Source organism: Ursus americanus, chromosome 13 (assembly GCF_024610735.1).
Source record: "Ursus americanus isolate L20-20 chromosome 13, mUrsAme1.1.p, whole genome shotgun sequence".
NCBI classification, from domain to species: Eukaryota; Metazoa; Chordata; class Mammalia; order Carnivora; family Ursidae; genus Ursus; species Ursus americanus.
The window spans coordinates 29,849,158-29,867,146 of record NC_142139.1 but is presented as its reverse complement, the minus strand read 5'-3'; the positions used below and the strand labels follow the sequence as shown (position 1 = coordinate 29,867,146).

General features: G+C 41.9%; 1 protein-coding gene across 2 annotated transcripts; it reads left to right on the top strand.

Annotated features, from left to right (window-relative positions):
- Positions 1 to 579: 579 nt before the first annotated feature.
- MGARP (mitochondria localized glutamic acid rich protein) lies at positions 580 to 12,539 on the top strand. 2 transcript variants are annotated; one of them, XM_045798948.2, is made up of 4 exons: positions 580 to 1,036; positions 4,922 to 5,025; positions 9,906 to 9,999; positions 11,697 to 12,539. In XM_045798948.2, exons 1-4 carry the CDS (start codon positions 595 to 597, stop codon positions 12,146 to 12,148), a joined length of 1,092 nt encoding a protein of 363 aa, XP_045654904.2. In that variant the 5' UTR covers positions 580 to 594; the 3' UTR covers positions 12,149 to 12,539. The 2 variants fall into 2 exon arrangements, with proteins under 2 accessions (XP_045654904.2, XP_045654905.1); XM_045798949.2 differs by having other exon boundaries at positions 902 to 1,036; positions 4,922 to 5,004.
- Positions 12,540 to 17,989: the final 5,450 nt, after the last annotated feature.

Sequence of the window (17,989 nt, the reverse complement as noted above, 5' to 3'; positions counted from 1 at the left end):
TTATTTTTTAATTCATGACCATCAGTCCTTGGACATTCCTCCCTACCACCAAGCCATTTGCTAAAGGTAATAATTACCCTCTTCCTCAGACGGTTGAAATGAGAATTAAAGAAGATAATATATGTGCAAGTGCTTTATAAACTATCAAGTACCAAACACATATGAGGGATTATTATAGGAGGAAATGTGCCTTCCAAAAATTAATCATTTAGAAAATGCTATAAGCATAAATTATTGGTTTCCATATTCGAATCATGACAAATTCTTGTAGCCACAATGAAACAAGAAATTGAAATCTGGGGGAAGAAACTATTAATTCAGCATTCTCAGTTCATGTGAAAATACTAATTTCACAACCCGTACAGAATATACAGCATTTTTTATTTTTAAAGTTTTCGTAACAGGAATTGCCTACAGATTCAACTCTTCCTGGGGATTTTCATACGCTTCTGAACATCACCCAGTGCGCTAATGAAAGGCTGAGGCTACTGCTCTCTTCATTCCACCTCCAAGAAACTTCCAGCTACCCTTTCCACTCCCAGGAAAGCTAACGGGGAGCCCGACTTAAAATGGGTTCAGATTTCATCCAGCATCATGAACCATATCTATCTAATTCACGGTGCGAATCACGATGCGAATTCCGGCCTATTCGGTGGAGTTCCACTCAGTGGAACAGTACGCGGCAGGCAGGTGATGGTGACTTCTCGGTTCCCGATTCCTTTTCTGAGAAGGCGCCATCAGCTAGTTTCTCGGACCGCAGAGAAAGCAACAAAGTCTGGAGATTGGGTGAGGCGAGGAAGAAGCGAGCGACTAACGCTCCCCCCCGGGGGGGGGGGGACATGGGCGGGGCCGGGCGGGGGTCAGCGCTCCTCCCCGGGGCGGGGTCGCCCCGGCTCCACGCGCCCGAGCGCGCGCGGGGCTGCGGAGTCTTCAGCGCGGCGGGCAGCGGGCGCGATGTATCTGCGCAGGGCGGTGTCCAAAACGCTGGCGCTGCCGCTGAGGGTGCCCTCCGGCCCCGCGCCGCTCCGGAAGGACGGTGAGTGCCGCGCGGACCCGGGCGTCCAAGTCTGGAGAGGACTGGCGCCTCGCGCGCGGATTTGCCGGTGCCCCGGTACCTGCCGGCACCCGGTGGGCCGAACCGGCCCGAGCTGCAGAAGCCTGGGATTGAGGATGGGGGAGAAATGGAGGAAAGTCGCAGGGAAGACGCCCCGAAGTTCTTGAAGTCTTGGGAAGTAGGGAACCTTTGCAGCGCGGCTTCGGCATCCGAACTAGGCTTCCTGGGTTCGAATCTTGGTCTTGGGCAAGTGCTTTCGCCTGTGTCCTCATCTCGAAACTGGGGACAGAAATTGTTGTGAATTTTAATGAGTTAATACGCAGTTAAAAGCGCTTAGAAAAGTGCCTGGCTAACGCCCGCGTAGCCTACTCCTTTATTAGTACAGGGACCCGTGCGCTCTCCAGCTTCACGAGGAGGCAGAGGAAACGGGTGGCACGAGGGAGCCAGGCAGGGCGCGGGAGGGAGTGCGGGCCCAGTAAATGTTGGGTAAATTGCTCCCGAGTAAATAAACTCAAGGCTTGCCCGGGGCTCGGCAGCCTAACTCCTTGAGCTTCGAAGCACTTTCCCTGGGGCCGCGCCGAAACCTGGAGCTATCCAGCGGTTCCACGCAGCCGTCCCGGTGTCTGTCGCCTTTAGATTGGGGAGGCATGGGAAGAGAGCTAGTATTCAGAAATTTCCTAAAGGGGAAGTTGCAGTGCGAGCTGGAAGCTACTGAGCTAAAACTTGAGGAAGACGAACACGCCGGCTGTAGTGCCTGGAACGTCGTAGGGGCTTCACAGGTGTGGGCACGCCTGTTTGTCCTCCCTGCTGCCGGCGGCCCGCGGGCCGGCTTTGCGCTCCCGCGCGGTTCCCTCCCGGGGGCTCCTTCCCACACCTCCTCCGGCGCCCCTGTCTTTTCCATCCTGCTTAGCCCAGCGGCTCTTCGACAGCCTCTTGGAAAGTTCTCAGTTCTCCCTGCACTTCGCCTCACTTCCTGAGGCTTGTGAGTTAGTTTCGCCCAGAGCGTGCATTCGAGCCGAGAGGGAAACACTCATGCGGAAAATTCTATGGGCCATTTTTTAATTCACTTTGATTAGGCCTGTGGCGGTGATGGTGGTGGTGGGAGGGAAGGAAGGTCTGTCCAGCTAGCTTTATTTTTCTCTGAAAATGCTTGCCTCACTAGTAACAGAATAAGGCATCTTCGTTTTCCTTGATCTTTACACTGAGTAAGTGAGAGCAGTTTTTTTTTTTTCACTGACGAAATAGAGAGAAGCCATTAATTTTAAGGTTCTGAAGATAACGAGGCCGTTGTGATTGGGGGTGGGGAGGGGAGAAAGATGAGCCCGCGACCGTGGCCTTGGGCGTTATCTCCCGCAGGCACCGCCGTCTTCAGGCGCAAACGCACACACCTCTTTTGTAGCGACGCGTTTCAGATAATTTCTTCCCCAGCTTGGGGTAAGGGAAGAGTAGGTTAAAAATTCTCAATCGGTAGTTGGCAATACTGGCTGTTGCAGCACTGTTCTTTCTCTAGTTTTCATCTAATTACTTTTTTCGTAGCATTGGTTTGTTTGTGTATTTTAAGAACTATTATTGACCGGGAATCTGGCTTTGGTCATGGACATTAATTGACCTTCTTATTGGTGCTTTCTGTCTTGACGAAAAAGAAAACTTTCAGTTTTATTGAAGGGTAAAATTTTAGCTGTGCCTCATCACATTGTGTTCTCTGGCTTTTGCTTTTAAAGCTAGCTTTTTATGAGTACATAATTGGGGTTCGTAATAGATCACTGGAAGGAACGCAGAAAGGCAAAATAGAAGTCACCTGTAATCCTACCACTCAGGGAGTACCACCATTTACGTTTTAGTGTATGTAACGGTCCAGACCTTTTTCCCCCTTGGATTTTATTCTTATGCACATTATTTCCAAAAACTGAGATAGTCCTGTATAGAGTATTCTGCTATAACTTTGCATTTAATATATTGTAAATATTTTCTCACATAAGTAAATATTCTCCTGCAAAACTTCTAATAGCTATTTCACTTTGTGTGGATATGCTCAAATTTAACTAATTAATCTTTATTAAATATTTATTTCCCATTTCATTTCTCCTTTAAATAACTATCATAATTGTATTTGTGTTTAAGTCTTTACTTAAATCTCTGATGATTTTCTTTCTTGCTTCCTATTTAAAATAATCTTTTTGATATTTATGTCTGGTTGACAACTACAGAACATATTCCCTGTTTAGTAATGGCTGTATTTTTAAACCAACAAAAGCCCCACTACAAGTCAAAGCCATACCCCCTTACGATAGCCTCTTTGGGTACATTTATGGGGAAAAAAGATTTTTTCTCAGAGATGGTCGTTATATCCAAACTGGAAACACATACAGGAAATCTTTCCAGTATTGCTACTACAAAGGTTTGTAATCAGTGCAAATGTCTTGATATTTGCCCTCCGCAAGCCAAAACGTCTTCCTTGTCCTCACACCCATCCTCTGTGTCAGGCCACATCCAATTACTTTGCACTTGTCCAGCTCTCCGGCTCTTGCAGTGCTGTGCCTTCTGCCTCCGGTGCAGTTTTCTCTCCCCTTATTTATCTGACAGTCTCCTCTACTTTCCTTCAAAACCCAGGTCATGTCTCTCCAATTCTGACAGGTCCCTTGGGCCAACTAGCCGAGGTTTTTCCCTGAATTTTCATGCTGTTGTTGCAACTTCTACTTGCTTCTGTTCCAATATTTGTCACGCTGCGTTGCGGTAATTTGTCTACAATTATTTGTACATTTGTTCCCACCTTCTAGGCAGTGAACTACTTGAGGCTACAGACCTTGTATGTCTTGTTCATAGTTCTATCCTTAATGATTCTAACAAGGCCAGACACATAGTAGGTGCTCAACTCTGTTGACTGAATAAATAAATGTGTCTACTTTTTTATCTTTAAAATAAAGAATTTGAGCTATATGAACTTTAAGCACTTTCTAGCTCTGAGTCTATTATAAAAATTTCAATTCCAGGGCATATGGTATATACAAGTTTTATATACTTAGATGTAATAATACAGTACTCTTACCTATGTCTATTAGTCTGTACAGAATTGTACTGTTTCAGACATGACCATGTTGTCACATTTTGTCTTAAACAAGCTTATATCTGCCCATCTTTAAAGGCTTTTGTTAGAAAAATAAAGATTCCTGCCTACATATACATTTGTATTATAGACTTACAGAAATGTGTTGGATTTCAACACGTTTTATTTAACATGTAAGTTTTAAGTACAAATATATTTAATTCAACTTTTGGAAAAAAAATAATCTTTTCCACTGAATCCTGTGGTAGAGTACATCTACCAAATGGATTTCTTATGCATCTTGTTTGACTATTAAAATTGTTCAGTGAGGGGCGCCTGGGTGGCTCAGTCGTTAAGCGTCTGCCTTCGGCTCAGGGCGTGATCCCGGTGTTCTGGGATCGAGCCCCACGTCAGGCTCCTCCACTGGAAGCCTGCTTCTTCCTCTACCACTCCCCCTGCTTGTGTTCCCTCTCTCACTGGCTGTCTCTATCTCTGTCAAATAAATAAATAAAAAATAAAATCTTTAAAAAAAAAAAATTGTTCAGTGCCTTTGTCATTTCTCCCTACCCACGCCTGCACTCTTTCCAAGAAAAGCGTGGTGCTAAAGCACGAAGGTGACAGGTTTCGTAAGTAATCAAATGAGATTGGGAAAATGTCAAATGGAATTATTACCCTACCTTGTGATACCGTATTCCCTTAGGCTAAAATCACTTGATGTTAAGAGACTCTAAGTTCACTGAAGGGGAAAATGTTTGAAGATATAATTATTTTAAATAGTTTTGCTTAAGTGGTGTAGCTAACTGTGTTTCAACTTGTTTTCCTAGCATCTCTTCGCTGGATGTCGTCTAACAAATTGCCTGGATCACCTGGATCAAATATGATCTATTATCTAGTTGTGGGTGTCACGGTCAGTGCTGGTGGATATTACGTAAGTGTTTAAGGAACCATAATGTCCAGGAATTCATATAATTTACAACCTATGGTAAAATTCAAAGCATTATCAAGGTCAGGACATGGGATTAATTAAATATACCAGATTATGAAGATTTTTTTTGAAGATTTTATTTATTTATTTGACAGAGATAGAGACAGCCAGCGAGAGAGGGAACACAAGCAGGGGGAGTGGGAGAGGAAGAAGCAGGCTCATAGCAGAGGAGCCTGATGTGGGGCTCGATCCCATAATGCCGGGATCACGCCCTGAGCCGAAGGCAGACGCTTAACCGTTGTGCCACCCAGGCGCCCCTATGAAGATTTTTTTTTAAGTAAAATCAGCATTTCTTATACAACATATACTGCCAAGTACAGGTGACTTTCAGTAAAAATGCTGTTATTATAAATACTGATAATTATAGTTGACATTTGAGTGTTTATCACATGACAGACTCATGGCTCATTTAATAATTACAGCAGTTCTGTACGGTAGGTACTATTAACATTTAACAAGAACTGTTTTGAAAGATTAACTTAAATTAATAAACCATTTTTTAAAAGATTTTATTTATTTATTTGAGAGAGAGCAAGAGAGCAGTAGTAGTGGGGAGGGGCAGAGGGAGAGGGAGAAGCAGGCTCCCTGCTGAGCAGGGACCCTGATGTGGGGCTAGATCCCAGGACCCTGAGATCATGACCTGAGCCGAAGGAAAATGCTTAACTGACTGAGCCACTCAGGTGCCCAATAGACTATTTCTTTTTAGAGCATGTTAGGTTTACAGAAGAATCAGCAGACAGTACAGACTTCTCATACCTCCTCTCAACATTCCCTCCATCAACAATCTCCTATTAGTGTGGTACATTTGTTACAACTGATGACTCAGTAGCGATACATTATTACTAACTGAAGTCTATAGTGTACATTAGGGCTCACCTTTGGTATTTTACGTTCTATGGGTTTGGACAAATGTACAATGATCTATCCATTATAGTATCATACAGAATATTTTCACTGCCCTAAAAATTCCCTGTGTTCCACCTCTTCATTCTTTCCTCCCCGAATCTCTTTACTGTCTCCGTAGTTTTTACTAGTTTTATATATCTTTATTTACTTTCATTATTTTAAAAAGGTAATATTTATTCATATATTTTTTAAAAAGTCAAAATAGACATATGCAAAATTAAAAGAATGTTTTCTTTCCTGGTCTCTTTACCCATTCCTCCCGGGTAATCACTGTAAAACAAAGCTTTTGATAGTATAATTTTGGAGCTAAAATGATGACGTATTTGTGCATTAAATAAGATAAGTCTATTAAATCATTCTCCATTTTGTCATAAACTTTCTTTTCTTTTTTTTTTTTTAAAGATTTTATTTATTCATTTGACAGAGAGAGAGACAGCTAGCGAGAGAGGGAACACAGGCAGGGGGAGTGGGAGAGGAAGAAGCAGGCTCCCAGGGGAGGAGCCTGATGTGGGGCTCGATCCCAGGACTCCGGGATCATGCCCTGAGCCGAAGGCAGACGCTTAACGACTAAGCCACCCTGGCGCCCCTGTCATAAACTTTCTAAATCAAAATTTAATCTTCATTGTGAATAAAAGCAAAATAAATATAAATTCTTTGGAAACCCTAAGATCTTGTACAAGAGTCACTACGTTTTGGTTAGACCCTACAGAAATATGCATAAAGGGATTTTAGGCATAACTAGGAGCAGTTTCTATGTAAGATGGCCAAACCAAAATAACTTATTCTAATCTTCAGAATTTCAACAGCCTCAAGAAACTAGGAAACTTCAAATATGTCACTTATATTATTGTCCTCCACTGATCCATCAGCTTTCACTCATACCCGGATTCCTTCCCTTCTACCATCTACTGCTTGATGTTGAATTCACGGCCCAGGGCTACTATGGTTGGATGTAGGCCATTTGAGAAACAGAGATTGGCCTGGGCCAAGTGATTATGTGGGGAGCTGGAAGATGGAATTTCATCTGGAACTCACTATACCCATAATTATGTTTATTACTGCCAGACATGAACCTCTCCAGTCCACTAAATCTTTCTTTGCAAAAGCAATTGTAAACTGGAAGGTTATAAATGGGCTGTGCCTTCGAGCCCTTTTTGGCCTTGTTGTTTTACCATGGGAGCGGAAGTTAGACAAGGCGATAATCTCCAAAACTTCCACCTCTAAGAATATGTGGTTTTACTCTTGAATGGTGGAAGCCTTAATTCCCAAGAATCTTAGGCTCTTGTCAGGACGAAATACAGAATGTGAGGCACCTGAAAACCTGTATTCAAGTACCCCCCCTTCCCTTCCTTATCCTGTACTGAAATAAGTCCTGCACTAGATCTGTCTAAATTGAATGCACAGATGCTCATAAGCCAGTTTTTCGTTTCCAAGTAAAATCTTCTACTATGAGGGCCTCATAGAATCTAAGAGAAGCCAGGTCACGTCAGTTTTTTGAGGATCTGAGATATTTGTGGGATATTTTAAAATGCTTACAATATAATAAGTGAAAATCATTTGGAAATAACTTCCAAAGTCTAGATTTGAGGCTTTCCAAAGGCCTTTTCTGATAGGCCTTTTTTTCTACTCTGTTTGGACCACGTTAGCTTTGGAAAAGCTAGACTCTTTCGGCCACGAGTATGAATCATTCTAATATCATCTCTTCGATTCTGCCTAAACTAGTCTTTCTTCTCACCTTGTGTTTTAGCCCCTTGAACAAAAAAAAAGTAACGTTCTTTGGGATGTCACTGCTGGGATGGCCATTTCAGAAATGCGAACCTCTGCCCAGACTCAGCTTTCGTGTACTGAGAACGGAGGGGGTCGACTCAGCATAGTGATTTAATCTATCAGGAGCTCCCACCGTACTAGAAAAGTATTCCCTGCTCTTATTCAGAAATGGGGACTTTCATTCCTGGTGATTCTGTTTGCTCTGCAGGTTTCAAACCCAGATGATTCAAGTCTGAATTCACCAAACTCTGGGGGATTTGTTAGGGCCGCTTCGTTATCATTTCCACCCCTGAGGTTATAGATTTTCCATTTTCACAGCTTAATTTTTTTTTAAGATTAGATTTCTTTTTTTTTTTTAAGATTTTATTTATTTATTTGACACAGAGAGAGAGAAAGCCAGCGAGAGAGGGAACACAAGCAGGGGGAGTGGGAGAGGAAGAAGCAGGACTCTGGGATCACGCCCTGAGCCAAAGGCAGACACTTAACGACTGAGCCATCCAGGCTCCCCTCACAGTTTAATTTTAACATGGTATAAAATGGTTCATAATTTACAAAGTATAATTTTTAATAAGATGCTTGGGTTTTGATTATTACAAATTTAGAGAATACTATATATAAATATACAAATTTTAAAAATCTGTAATCCTACTACTAAGAGATCAGTCCCTACCTATTTTTTTTTAAAGCTGAGCTAATTTAAACAATATTATCTAACTAGTGAGATTTCCATTTTTAAGATATCATTGGTTAAAATGCATATAGGTCAGAGACAACTACTTGAATATGAAATGAAAGGAAGCCTGCACATTGGATCTGTGATGAAGATAGCTTTATTCCCGATTCTGTTTCTGAAATAACCGATGGTCAGGTTATAGTGCTGCAGGAATAACCTTAGCTTACTTAAGGAATCTTCATTAGGGTCTACAAATATGCTATTTTGGAAGATTTTTTCTAAACTTATTATGAGATGATTGAGTTTCACATGCAGTTGTAAGAGCTAATACAGAGAGATCTCATATAGTCTTCGCTTCATTTCCCCCTGTGATTAACACTTTTTATAGTGATAATCCAATATCACAACCAGGAAATGGACATTGATACAATCCATTGTCCTTATTCAGATGTCACCACTTTTACTTGCACTTGTGTGTGTGTGTGTGTGTGTGTGTGTGTGTGTGTGTGTTTAGTTCCAGGTTGTTCTGTGACATGTAGATTTGTGTATTCACCACCACTGCCAAGACTCAGGACCCCTTGTGTAGCCCTTTATAACTGCCTTCAGTCTCTTTTTCCTCTCCTCCCTTCCTCCTGCCCTGGGAACCACAGATCTGTTCTCTAGTTCTATAACTTTCCATTTCAAGAATGTTACATAAATGGAATCATAAGGTATATAATCTTTTGAGACTGGCTTTTTTCACTCAGCATAATTACCTGGAGACTCATCCAAATTGTTACACCTGTATTGACAGTTCATTCCTTTTTAATCCCGAGTAGCGTTCCGTGTTCGGATGCATCACAGTTTGCTTAACCATTCACCTGTTGTGGGACACCCAGCCTGATTCCAGCTTTTGGCTACTACAAATAAAGCAACCATGAACTCTTGTGTTCCTATTTCTCTGGGATAAATGCCAGAGGATATCTGCAAATGCCTGTCAGAATATTTTGATTCTAGCATAATTTGTTTTTTCTTCCTTGTCTTCATCTTTGTATCTACTGTGTGTTTTCTGTTATCTTTGACTCCTGTTAGAGCATTTGTTTCTTTCCTTTTTAAAGTGTTCTACTTAATAGCAAAAGTTTCCAAAGGGGAAGCAGAAGAATAGCTGGTATACATTGGTTTCTCGTCTTTGCATTGTATATGCCTTTTAAAAAAAAAAATTTTTTTTTTAAAGATTTTATTTATTTATTCGACAGAGACAGAGACAGCCAGCGAGAGAAGGAACACAAGCAGGGGGAGTGGGAGAGGAAGAAGCAGGCTCACAGCGGAGGAGCCTGATGTGGGGCTTGATCCCAGGACCCCGGGTTCACGCCCTGAGCTGAAGGCAGATGCTTAACCGCTGTGCCACCCAGGCGCCCCTGAATTGTATATGCCTTTGAACTTGGCATGATGAGTCTTAGAGCTCAAGAAATAAACTTAAGCACACATTTACTTTCAGACTTACAAGACGGTCACATCAGAGCAAGCCAAACACACGGAACATAGAACAAATTTGAAAGAAAAAACCAAAGCAGAGTTACATCCACTTCAAGGTAAAGTGAATTTATTATTTTTTTCCCTTGCGGCACTGATTTCCATGATCTTAGCCTAGCAATGAACACTATTTGCTTTTGGCTTCTTTACTAACTTGACAGAATGGCTCTGGGCAGGAGTTCACTCAGAAAGGGAAAGCCCAACAAAACCTAAAGAACATTGTTATATGTTTTGGGTGAGTGCTTTAGATAAATGAAACATTCTACATTTGTACTGCTGACCAGTGGCTTTGAAGTCTTTGTGTGCTAATATTACTTTTCCCCTACTCAGGCTTCCATTCAGGCGGGCGTAATTTAGTATTTGTCTCTCTCAGCAGCTTCACCTCTCATTTCCCTCATTTTTTTTAAATCATAAAACTATTTTTTTTTAAAGATTTTGTTCATTTATTTGATGGAGAGAGAGACAGCCAGCAAGAGAGGGAACACGGGCAGGGGGAGTGGGAGAGGAAGAAGCAGACTCCCAGGGGAGGAGCCCGATGTGGGGCTCGATCCCGGGACCCTGGATCAGGCCCTGGGCCGAAGGCAGACACTTAATGACTGAGCCACCGAGGCACCCCATATAAAACTAATTTTTGTTTCAGTTTTGGCTAAGATCACCCATGTGTCTTTGCCCAAAGCACACTTGACATTAGCATAATCAATCCTGTCTGTTAAGTCCCGCAGTTGATCTGATTGATAAAATGGCAACTACTAGACATGAAACTTTACATTTTCACCCTAATGTATGTTTTTTGCCTTAAACTGCTTGCTTTTCCATCTCAATTATAATGCCATTATTATCAATTACTATGATCATTATTTAGGGACAGATATTTGCTACTTATGAACCAATTTTAACCTTTTAGTCATGACAATAGTAAGAAATGGAATACCATCAATAAACATTACTGAATATAATGATGAGAAGGCTGGTTGTAATAATAACGAAATACAACATTTCCATAGCACTATGTATGTATGTATGTATGTATGTATGTATGTTTGTAGGTATGTATTTATTTAGAGTGGAGGGGGCAGAGGGAGTCCCAAGCCCACTGAGGGGCTCCATCTCACAACCCTGAGATCATGACCTGAGCCAAAATCAAGAGTCAGGTGCTTAACCTACTGAGCCACCCAGGTGCCCCACACTTTTGGTTTTAAACCCCTTATCACACGCATGATTTTAATCAATCCTCACAATAGCTCTTTGAGGCAGATATTATCAATAGTCCCATTTTACAGTTGATAAAACTGAGGTTGCGAGAGGATTAGTGATTGCTCAGTCATCAACTAGTATGCTGGCTTCTTTTCTATGCTATTTCACATGCAAGGTTGGCTGTTTATTTTCATGTTCCTTGCATTTAAATAAATAATATTTGCAATTTTTTTTAAGTTTAACAGGTTCAAAAGCATTTATGAAAAAGCAGATCCCCATTTTCCCTCGCCAGAGGCAATCAATAATACCAGCTTCTTTGTATCCTCCTAGGGAGTCTTTGCAAATAAAAACTATCTAGGTATATCTTACCCCCTTTTGTCCTAGCACAAATAGGACCACACGGCATACGTTGCTCTCTTCCTTGCTTTTTTCCCTTAACAGGCTGTCTTGAAGACCATTTCGTATCAGTACCGATAGATTTGTCTCATTTTTTAAAAATGCGCAGACTTCCCCTGTATTCTCATGCTCTTTAACCCTTTGCTTAATGGACTAAATCTTAAAGGTGAAAAAGAGAACGTGGCAGGAGCTGAGCAAGCAAGTTCCTCCGAAGTCTGCGCGGTGTCTTTCGCGGAAGTTCCGGAGGTCGATGCCGAAGATACTGCGGTCGCTACAGTTGCGGCCGCGGGAGAAGAGGCTCCAGGCAGTGCGGCGGATGCGGGGGCCGCCCCGGCCGAGAGCGACGCCGTGGGCGCTGAAGTTGGGCCCGAGGTGACACACGCCGCGCTGGGCGCCGCCGCAGACGTGGGCCCTGAAATGCCCTCAGAGGCTCAGAATGCAGCTTTGGCTGAAGCTGTTGCCGGAAATGACGACAAAGGGACAGCGGAGGAGGAGTGCCCTGGTGAAAACGCTGAACGGGAAGAAAAGAATCCTCTCGTGGAATCAGAAGCCTCTACTGGCGGTGTTTTACCGGAGGAAGCCAGCGCCGCTTCCGACGCCACCCCGGCCCAAGGCTAATGTCTTGCTGATGGACGCTTCAGGCAAAAATGCCATCGAGTGTCTCATAGGTGCTTTTGTAGTTTCCGTCATCGTAGTTTTAAAGTGGTCTTCTTTGCTAGAAAACTTGAATGTGCCTTGAAGATTTTTGGTATCTACAGATAGATTTGGGGATTGAGACTTGAGGTTTTACATGTCCGAATAGTTTCCTGCTCTCTGAGGTCAGACTATGACCTTGCGGTAAAGAGCTTACGGAGTCCCATCTTTGCATTTAAGTTTTATGTCATAGGAATTGAGCTATCTGTACAATCTGCGTTCACTTTAATTTTGCTGCGCCTGTACCTTAGTGTATGGTAATCTGGATTCTTGAGTTTTGCTTTGAACTCATTTAAATAAAATTGGAAAATCTGTAGTGCCTCTGTTTTTATTTGCTAATATATATATATAGTCTATAATATTAAAGATCATGTATAATATAATAAAATATGTTATAGTATTGATTATAGATTAACATACAGCAGCGCATGAACAAAGAAAACATATCGTCTATGGACAGCTCTGCCTATAGCAATGGACATGTCTGTTCTGTCTACATTGCATGGGGGACTGTGCCAACATCTTTGATTTCAGTTTCTTTCAGTTCAAACAATGTTTACTGAGGATTTATACTTAGTGCCAGGAATCATTCATTCATTCATGTATTCAGCAGATACTAAGTGAGCACCTATAACCAACAAGGCACTGTTTTAAGTGTTGAGGTTAAAAAAAAAAAAGACAAAAAAATCCTACCTTCCCAGCTTATATTCTAGAATACGATCAGATAATAAACAAGCTACATAAGAAAACTATATAGTATGTTAGATACTGATAGGTGTTTAAAAAGAGAGGTAGTGAATGGGAAGGGATTTATAAGTGTTGGCTGGGGGTGGAAGGTGTAATTTTAGATGGGATGGCCAGAGATAGCCTTACTAAGAAGCTGTCTAGTGAGTAAAAACCTGAAGGATGTACAAGGGACCTAGTCATGAAGACATGGGGGGATAGGGGAAGAAGAGTCATTCCAGATGAGGGAATTGAGACGTGCAAAGGATCCGAATGAAGCATGAACATGCTAGAGAATTTGAGGAATTGTAAGGTGGCCAAGTGGCTAAAGTGAAGTGAAAAGGAGAGAGAGTAATTGGAGATGATCTCAGAAAGAATTCAATGGTTCTGCAGTGATGGGCCGTATCATGCAGGGTCTTGTACGATTTGGGCTGTTACTTGGAGTAAGTTGGGGTGTTGTAGTGGATCCCGCTGATGCTCTGCCTGGGTCCCCTTACTGAGCCCTTTAGTCCCAGCTTCTGTGAGTGGTACACACGCACACACCTTCCTTCACCCCAGCAGCTCACAACCAATGACTGACTGCCACAGTGGTACAAAAGGTGGGGCCAACTCTGTGCAACAACTCATGCTCCAGAGCTCCCCGGGGGCTCAGGTTGAAGCTGGTTTCCAATCTAGATTAGATCTTTGCTTAGCTCTTCTCTCCTGTCCTATCCTGCTTTCCTCCCTATTATTCTCCCAACAGCGCCTCTTCAATAGATGACTTGCCCCCAAATTCTGGCTCTGTTTCTAGGGAACTCCACCTAAGATAATTGGTACTAGATGTGGTCCTAGGGGGCAGACACTAAGAATAGGATTCAGGAATTGTGTCACTCTTCAGCTAGGTGGTAACAAGGACCTCATAAACTGGTGGTCGGTGGAAGATTGCTGGTTCCTGGCATTCTGTGCAATGTGATTGCCGAGATTTTCACCCATGGTGAACTAGGATGGAATATATGGGCATACCTCGGAGATACTGGGGGTCTGGTTCCAGACCACTGCAATAAAGCGGGTTTTGCAATAAACCAAGTCAAATGGATATTTGGCGTTTCAGTGCATATAAAGTTGTGTCTGGGGGTGCCTGGGTGGCTTAGTTGGTTAAGTCTGACTTTTGATTTCATCTCAGGGTCATGAAATCAAGCTGGCTTAGTTGGTAGAGCATGTGACTCTTGATCTCCGAGTTGTGAGTTCAAGCCCCATGTTGGTGGGAAGCCTACTTTAAAAAAATACTTTTTTTTTTTGCTAAAAAAATGCTAATCATCATCTGAGCTTTCAATAAGTAGTAATCACTCATCACAGATCACATAACGAATCTAATAATAATAAAGAAGTTTGAAATATTGCAAGAATTACCAATATGTGAACAGACACACAAAAAGGAGTAAATGCTGTTGAAAAAAATGGTGGCGGGAGCCTGGGTGGCTCAATGGTTAAGCATCTACCTTCAGCTCAGGTCATGATCCCAGGGTCCTGGGATCGAGGTCTTTCAGTGGGCTCCCTGCTCAGCAGGGAGTCTGCTACTCCCTCTCCCACTGCCCCTCCCCCTCCCCCCAGCTCATGTGCGACCTGTCCCTCTCTCCCTCAAATAAATAAATAAAATTTTAAAATCTTACAAAAGAAAAATGAAAAAAGTGATGGTGAATGACTTGCTCGTTGTGGGGTTGCCAACAAACCTCCAGTTTGTAAAAAATGTAATATCCATGAAGCACAATAAAACGACGTATGCCTTTAGGTGGAAGGTAACACACTGTTGGCTTAATCCTCTGGAATTTGAGAAGTACAAAGAAACAGTAACTATATGGACTTAATCATTGCAGGACAATGTTTCACCCTGAGATAAGGACGGTACCTTGTGTTTGTTTTGAATTTGTCTCAGGGTCAACTCTGCCTTAGACTCATAAGCCTAAGGCCTACAGCACAATTAAGGGATGCTGTTTTACCGAACATTCTGCAAGATAAAAGCAGAAACACTACCCAGTACCACATTCATGACTTCAACATCCACACAAAAACACATTATTCTCCACTGTTTTGCTTGGGATGGTTTCTGCTGCAAAGAACAGAAACCAGCTCAAAATGGGTTGAACAACAAAGACAGTAATGACCTAACTAGGTATCCAGAGGTTGAGCTGCTCCGAGCTTGGTTTATTCTGTGGTTCAGTCATCAAGAACCAGGTTGTTTCTATTATTCTGCTCTGCTATCAAAAGTGTTTTGGCTTTATCCTCGGTAGGCTTTTCTCATAATCACAGGATGAATCGCCACAATTCCAAGTATTTTATTCAGACATAACAATGTCCACCAGAAGTCTTTCAACAAGAAGAATTTCCTCATCTTAAAAAAATAATTTAAATACATTTTTTTTCTTTTTAACATTTTATTGGGGAAAATTGCAAATGAAAGTAGTGAGAACAGTATAAGGGAACCTTCATATGCCCTGCATCCCAGTTACCAATTATCAACTCTAGGCAAATCCTGTATTTTTAGTCCCACCCACTTATCTTTCATCACCACCACTGCCTGTATGTAAAATAATAATAATGATAACAGTAACAATCCTTTATATTGACTAATTATCTAGTCAGTGATTAAATTTCTTCAACTGCCTCAAAAGGGTTTTCTTTCCTTCAATTTCTTCTTTGAATTAGAATCCAATTAAAGTCCACAAATTGCAGTTGGTCAATATTTGCTTATTTGGTTAAGTTCTTTTTTTTTTTTTTAAGATTTTATTTATTTATTTATTTTAGAGAGAGAATGAGCCTGAGTGGGGATAGTGAGGAGCAGAGCGGGAGGGAAAAGAAGGGGAAAGAATCTCTAGCAGACTCCACGCTGAGCCCAGAGTCCACCACAGGGCTCAATCCCATGACCCTGAGATCATGACCTGAGCCAAAATCAAGAGTTGGACACTTAACTAAGTGAGCCACCGGTACCCCTATATCAAATTTCTTTTTTTTTAATTTTATTTATTTGAGAGAGAGAGAGAGTGAACACGAGCAAGGAGGAGGGACAGAGGGAGAGGGAGAAGCAGGCTCTCCACTGAGCAGGGAGCCCAATGCGGGGCTCGATCTCAGGACCCTGGGATCATGACCTGAGCTGAAGGCAGCCTCTTAATCGACTGAGCCACCCAGGCGTCCCCAAAGTTCTTAATAACAATGTAAACTACTTATTTGGTTCTAAAGTCAAATCTATAGAACAAAATATATGCAGAGAAGTCTACCTTTTTATTCCTTCCATTCTGCTATAAGAAACTATTAAACTTTGTGGGGGGGTTTTCCTTCCATATTTTGGGTTAAAGTATAGTAAATATATATATATATATATATTAAAGTATAGTAAATATATATAAACTATATATATAGTTACCCTTCCTTCTTAGATAAACAGTAACATTCTATATATTTTTTTTTCCACCTTGCTTTTTTTCCATTTAACTATGCACCTGGAGATCACTCTATTGTAGTACATAGAGATAGTCCTCATTACTTTTTTTTAAAGATGTATTTATTTATTTTAGAGAGAGCGAGCATGGGGGGGGAAGGGCAGAGAGAGAGGGAGAGAGAATCTCAAGCAGCCTCCCCACTGAGCACAGAACCCCACCTGCGGCTCAATCCCAGGACCCTGAGATCATGACCTGAGCCATGAAACCAAGAGTCGGATGCTTAACTGACTGAGCCACTCAGGCGCCCCTCCAATGCATTTTTTTATAGTCTTGTTAGTCCTTTACTTTTCTATTTTTTAGTAATTCTCTATGTACTAGAGACAGCAAACTTTTGTCTGATATAAATTACAAGTATTTTCCAAGTCTGTCATTCATCTTCTTACTTTACTTATGGTGTTTTGGTAGTACGAGAGGTTTTTTTAATTTTTTTCTTTTTGCATAATTAAACTGATCAACCCTTTTCCATATTATTTGTGAATTTTGAGCCATTGTTAGTGTGGTAGACTGGAAAAAAACAGTCACATATTCTTTCCACATATACGGTCCTGTGAAGTATGCGTTTACATCTCTTCCCATCAAGAGATGGAGACTATTTTTCCATCTCCTTGAGTTTGAGCTTGCTTTGATGGAATGCTGTGGAAGTGATTTTCGTGAGAGCTCTCACTTCCTTGGGACCTTGAGACCACCACGTGGTCTCCATCAGAATAAGAGACCTTATGCAGAGAGAGGCCCCACCAGAGCTAGCGCTAACCCCAGATATGTGAGTGAGGCCATCCTGGACCCTCCAGTCCCAGCCTCCATGCCAGAGGACTGCAGTTGAGTGATCCCAGGCAGGAGCAGATAAGAACCACCCAGCTGAACCCCCAGACAAAATCGCTGATCCCAAAATTGTGAGCAACTCCGAGGGCTGCGTTCTAAGCCATGAAGTTGGGGTGGTGTAAGCAGCAATATGTAGTTAAGATAATTAGGAAATAAAACTTAACTTTGAATTTGGTGCAGACTGGCTTTTGTGTTGTTGCCTGTGACATTCCTCAACCGGGATGAAGAAAGAATGAGCTGTACCCCGCAGATCCAGAATCTGTCTGGCTTTACCTTCTGGCCAGTTGTTGCCTTTTCTGAAAAAAATTTTTAGAACTACTAAATGCCAAATGTGACTGCAAGCAAAAGGATTTTTTCCTTTTAATATCCAGTATGTAGGGGTGCCTGGGTGGCGCAGTCGTTAAGCGTCTGCCTTCGGCTCAGGGCGTGATCCCAGCGTTCTGGGATCAAGCCCCACATCAGGCTTCTCTGCTAGGAGCCTGCGTCTTCCTCTCCCACTCTCCCTGCTTGTGTTCTCTCTCTCTCACTGGCTGTCTCTCTCTCTGTCAAATAAATAAATAAAATCTTCAAAAAAAAAAAAATAAAATCCAGTATTTATTTAGAACAACCTTTTGAAAAAGCAGCTATCAAGTCCAAAAACAATCTATATTTTATTAGCCTTTTTTAGACTTTAACAAGCAATGTAATGAAAGTTTAACAACAGTATTTCATAAACAACATTTTTATTATTAGACCACTAGCTGATTTTATT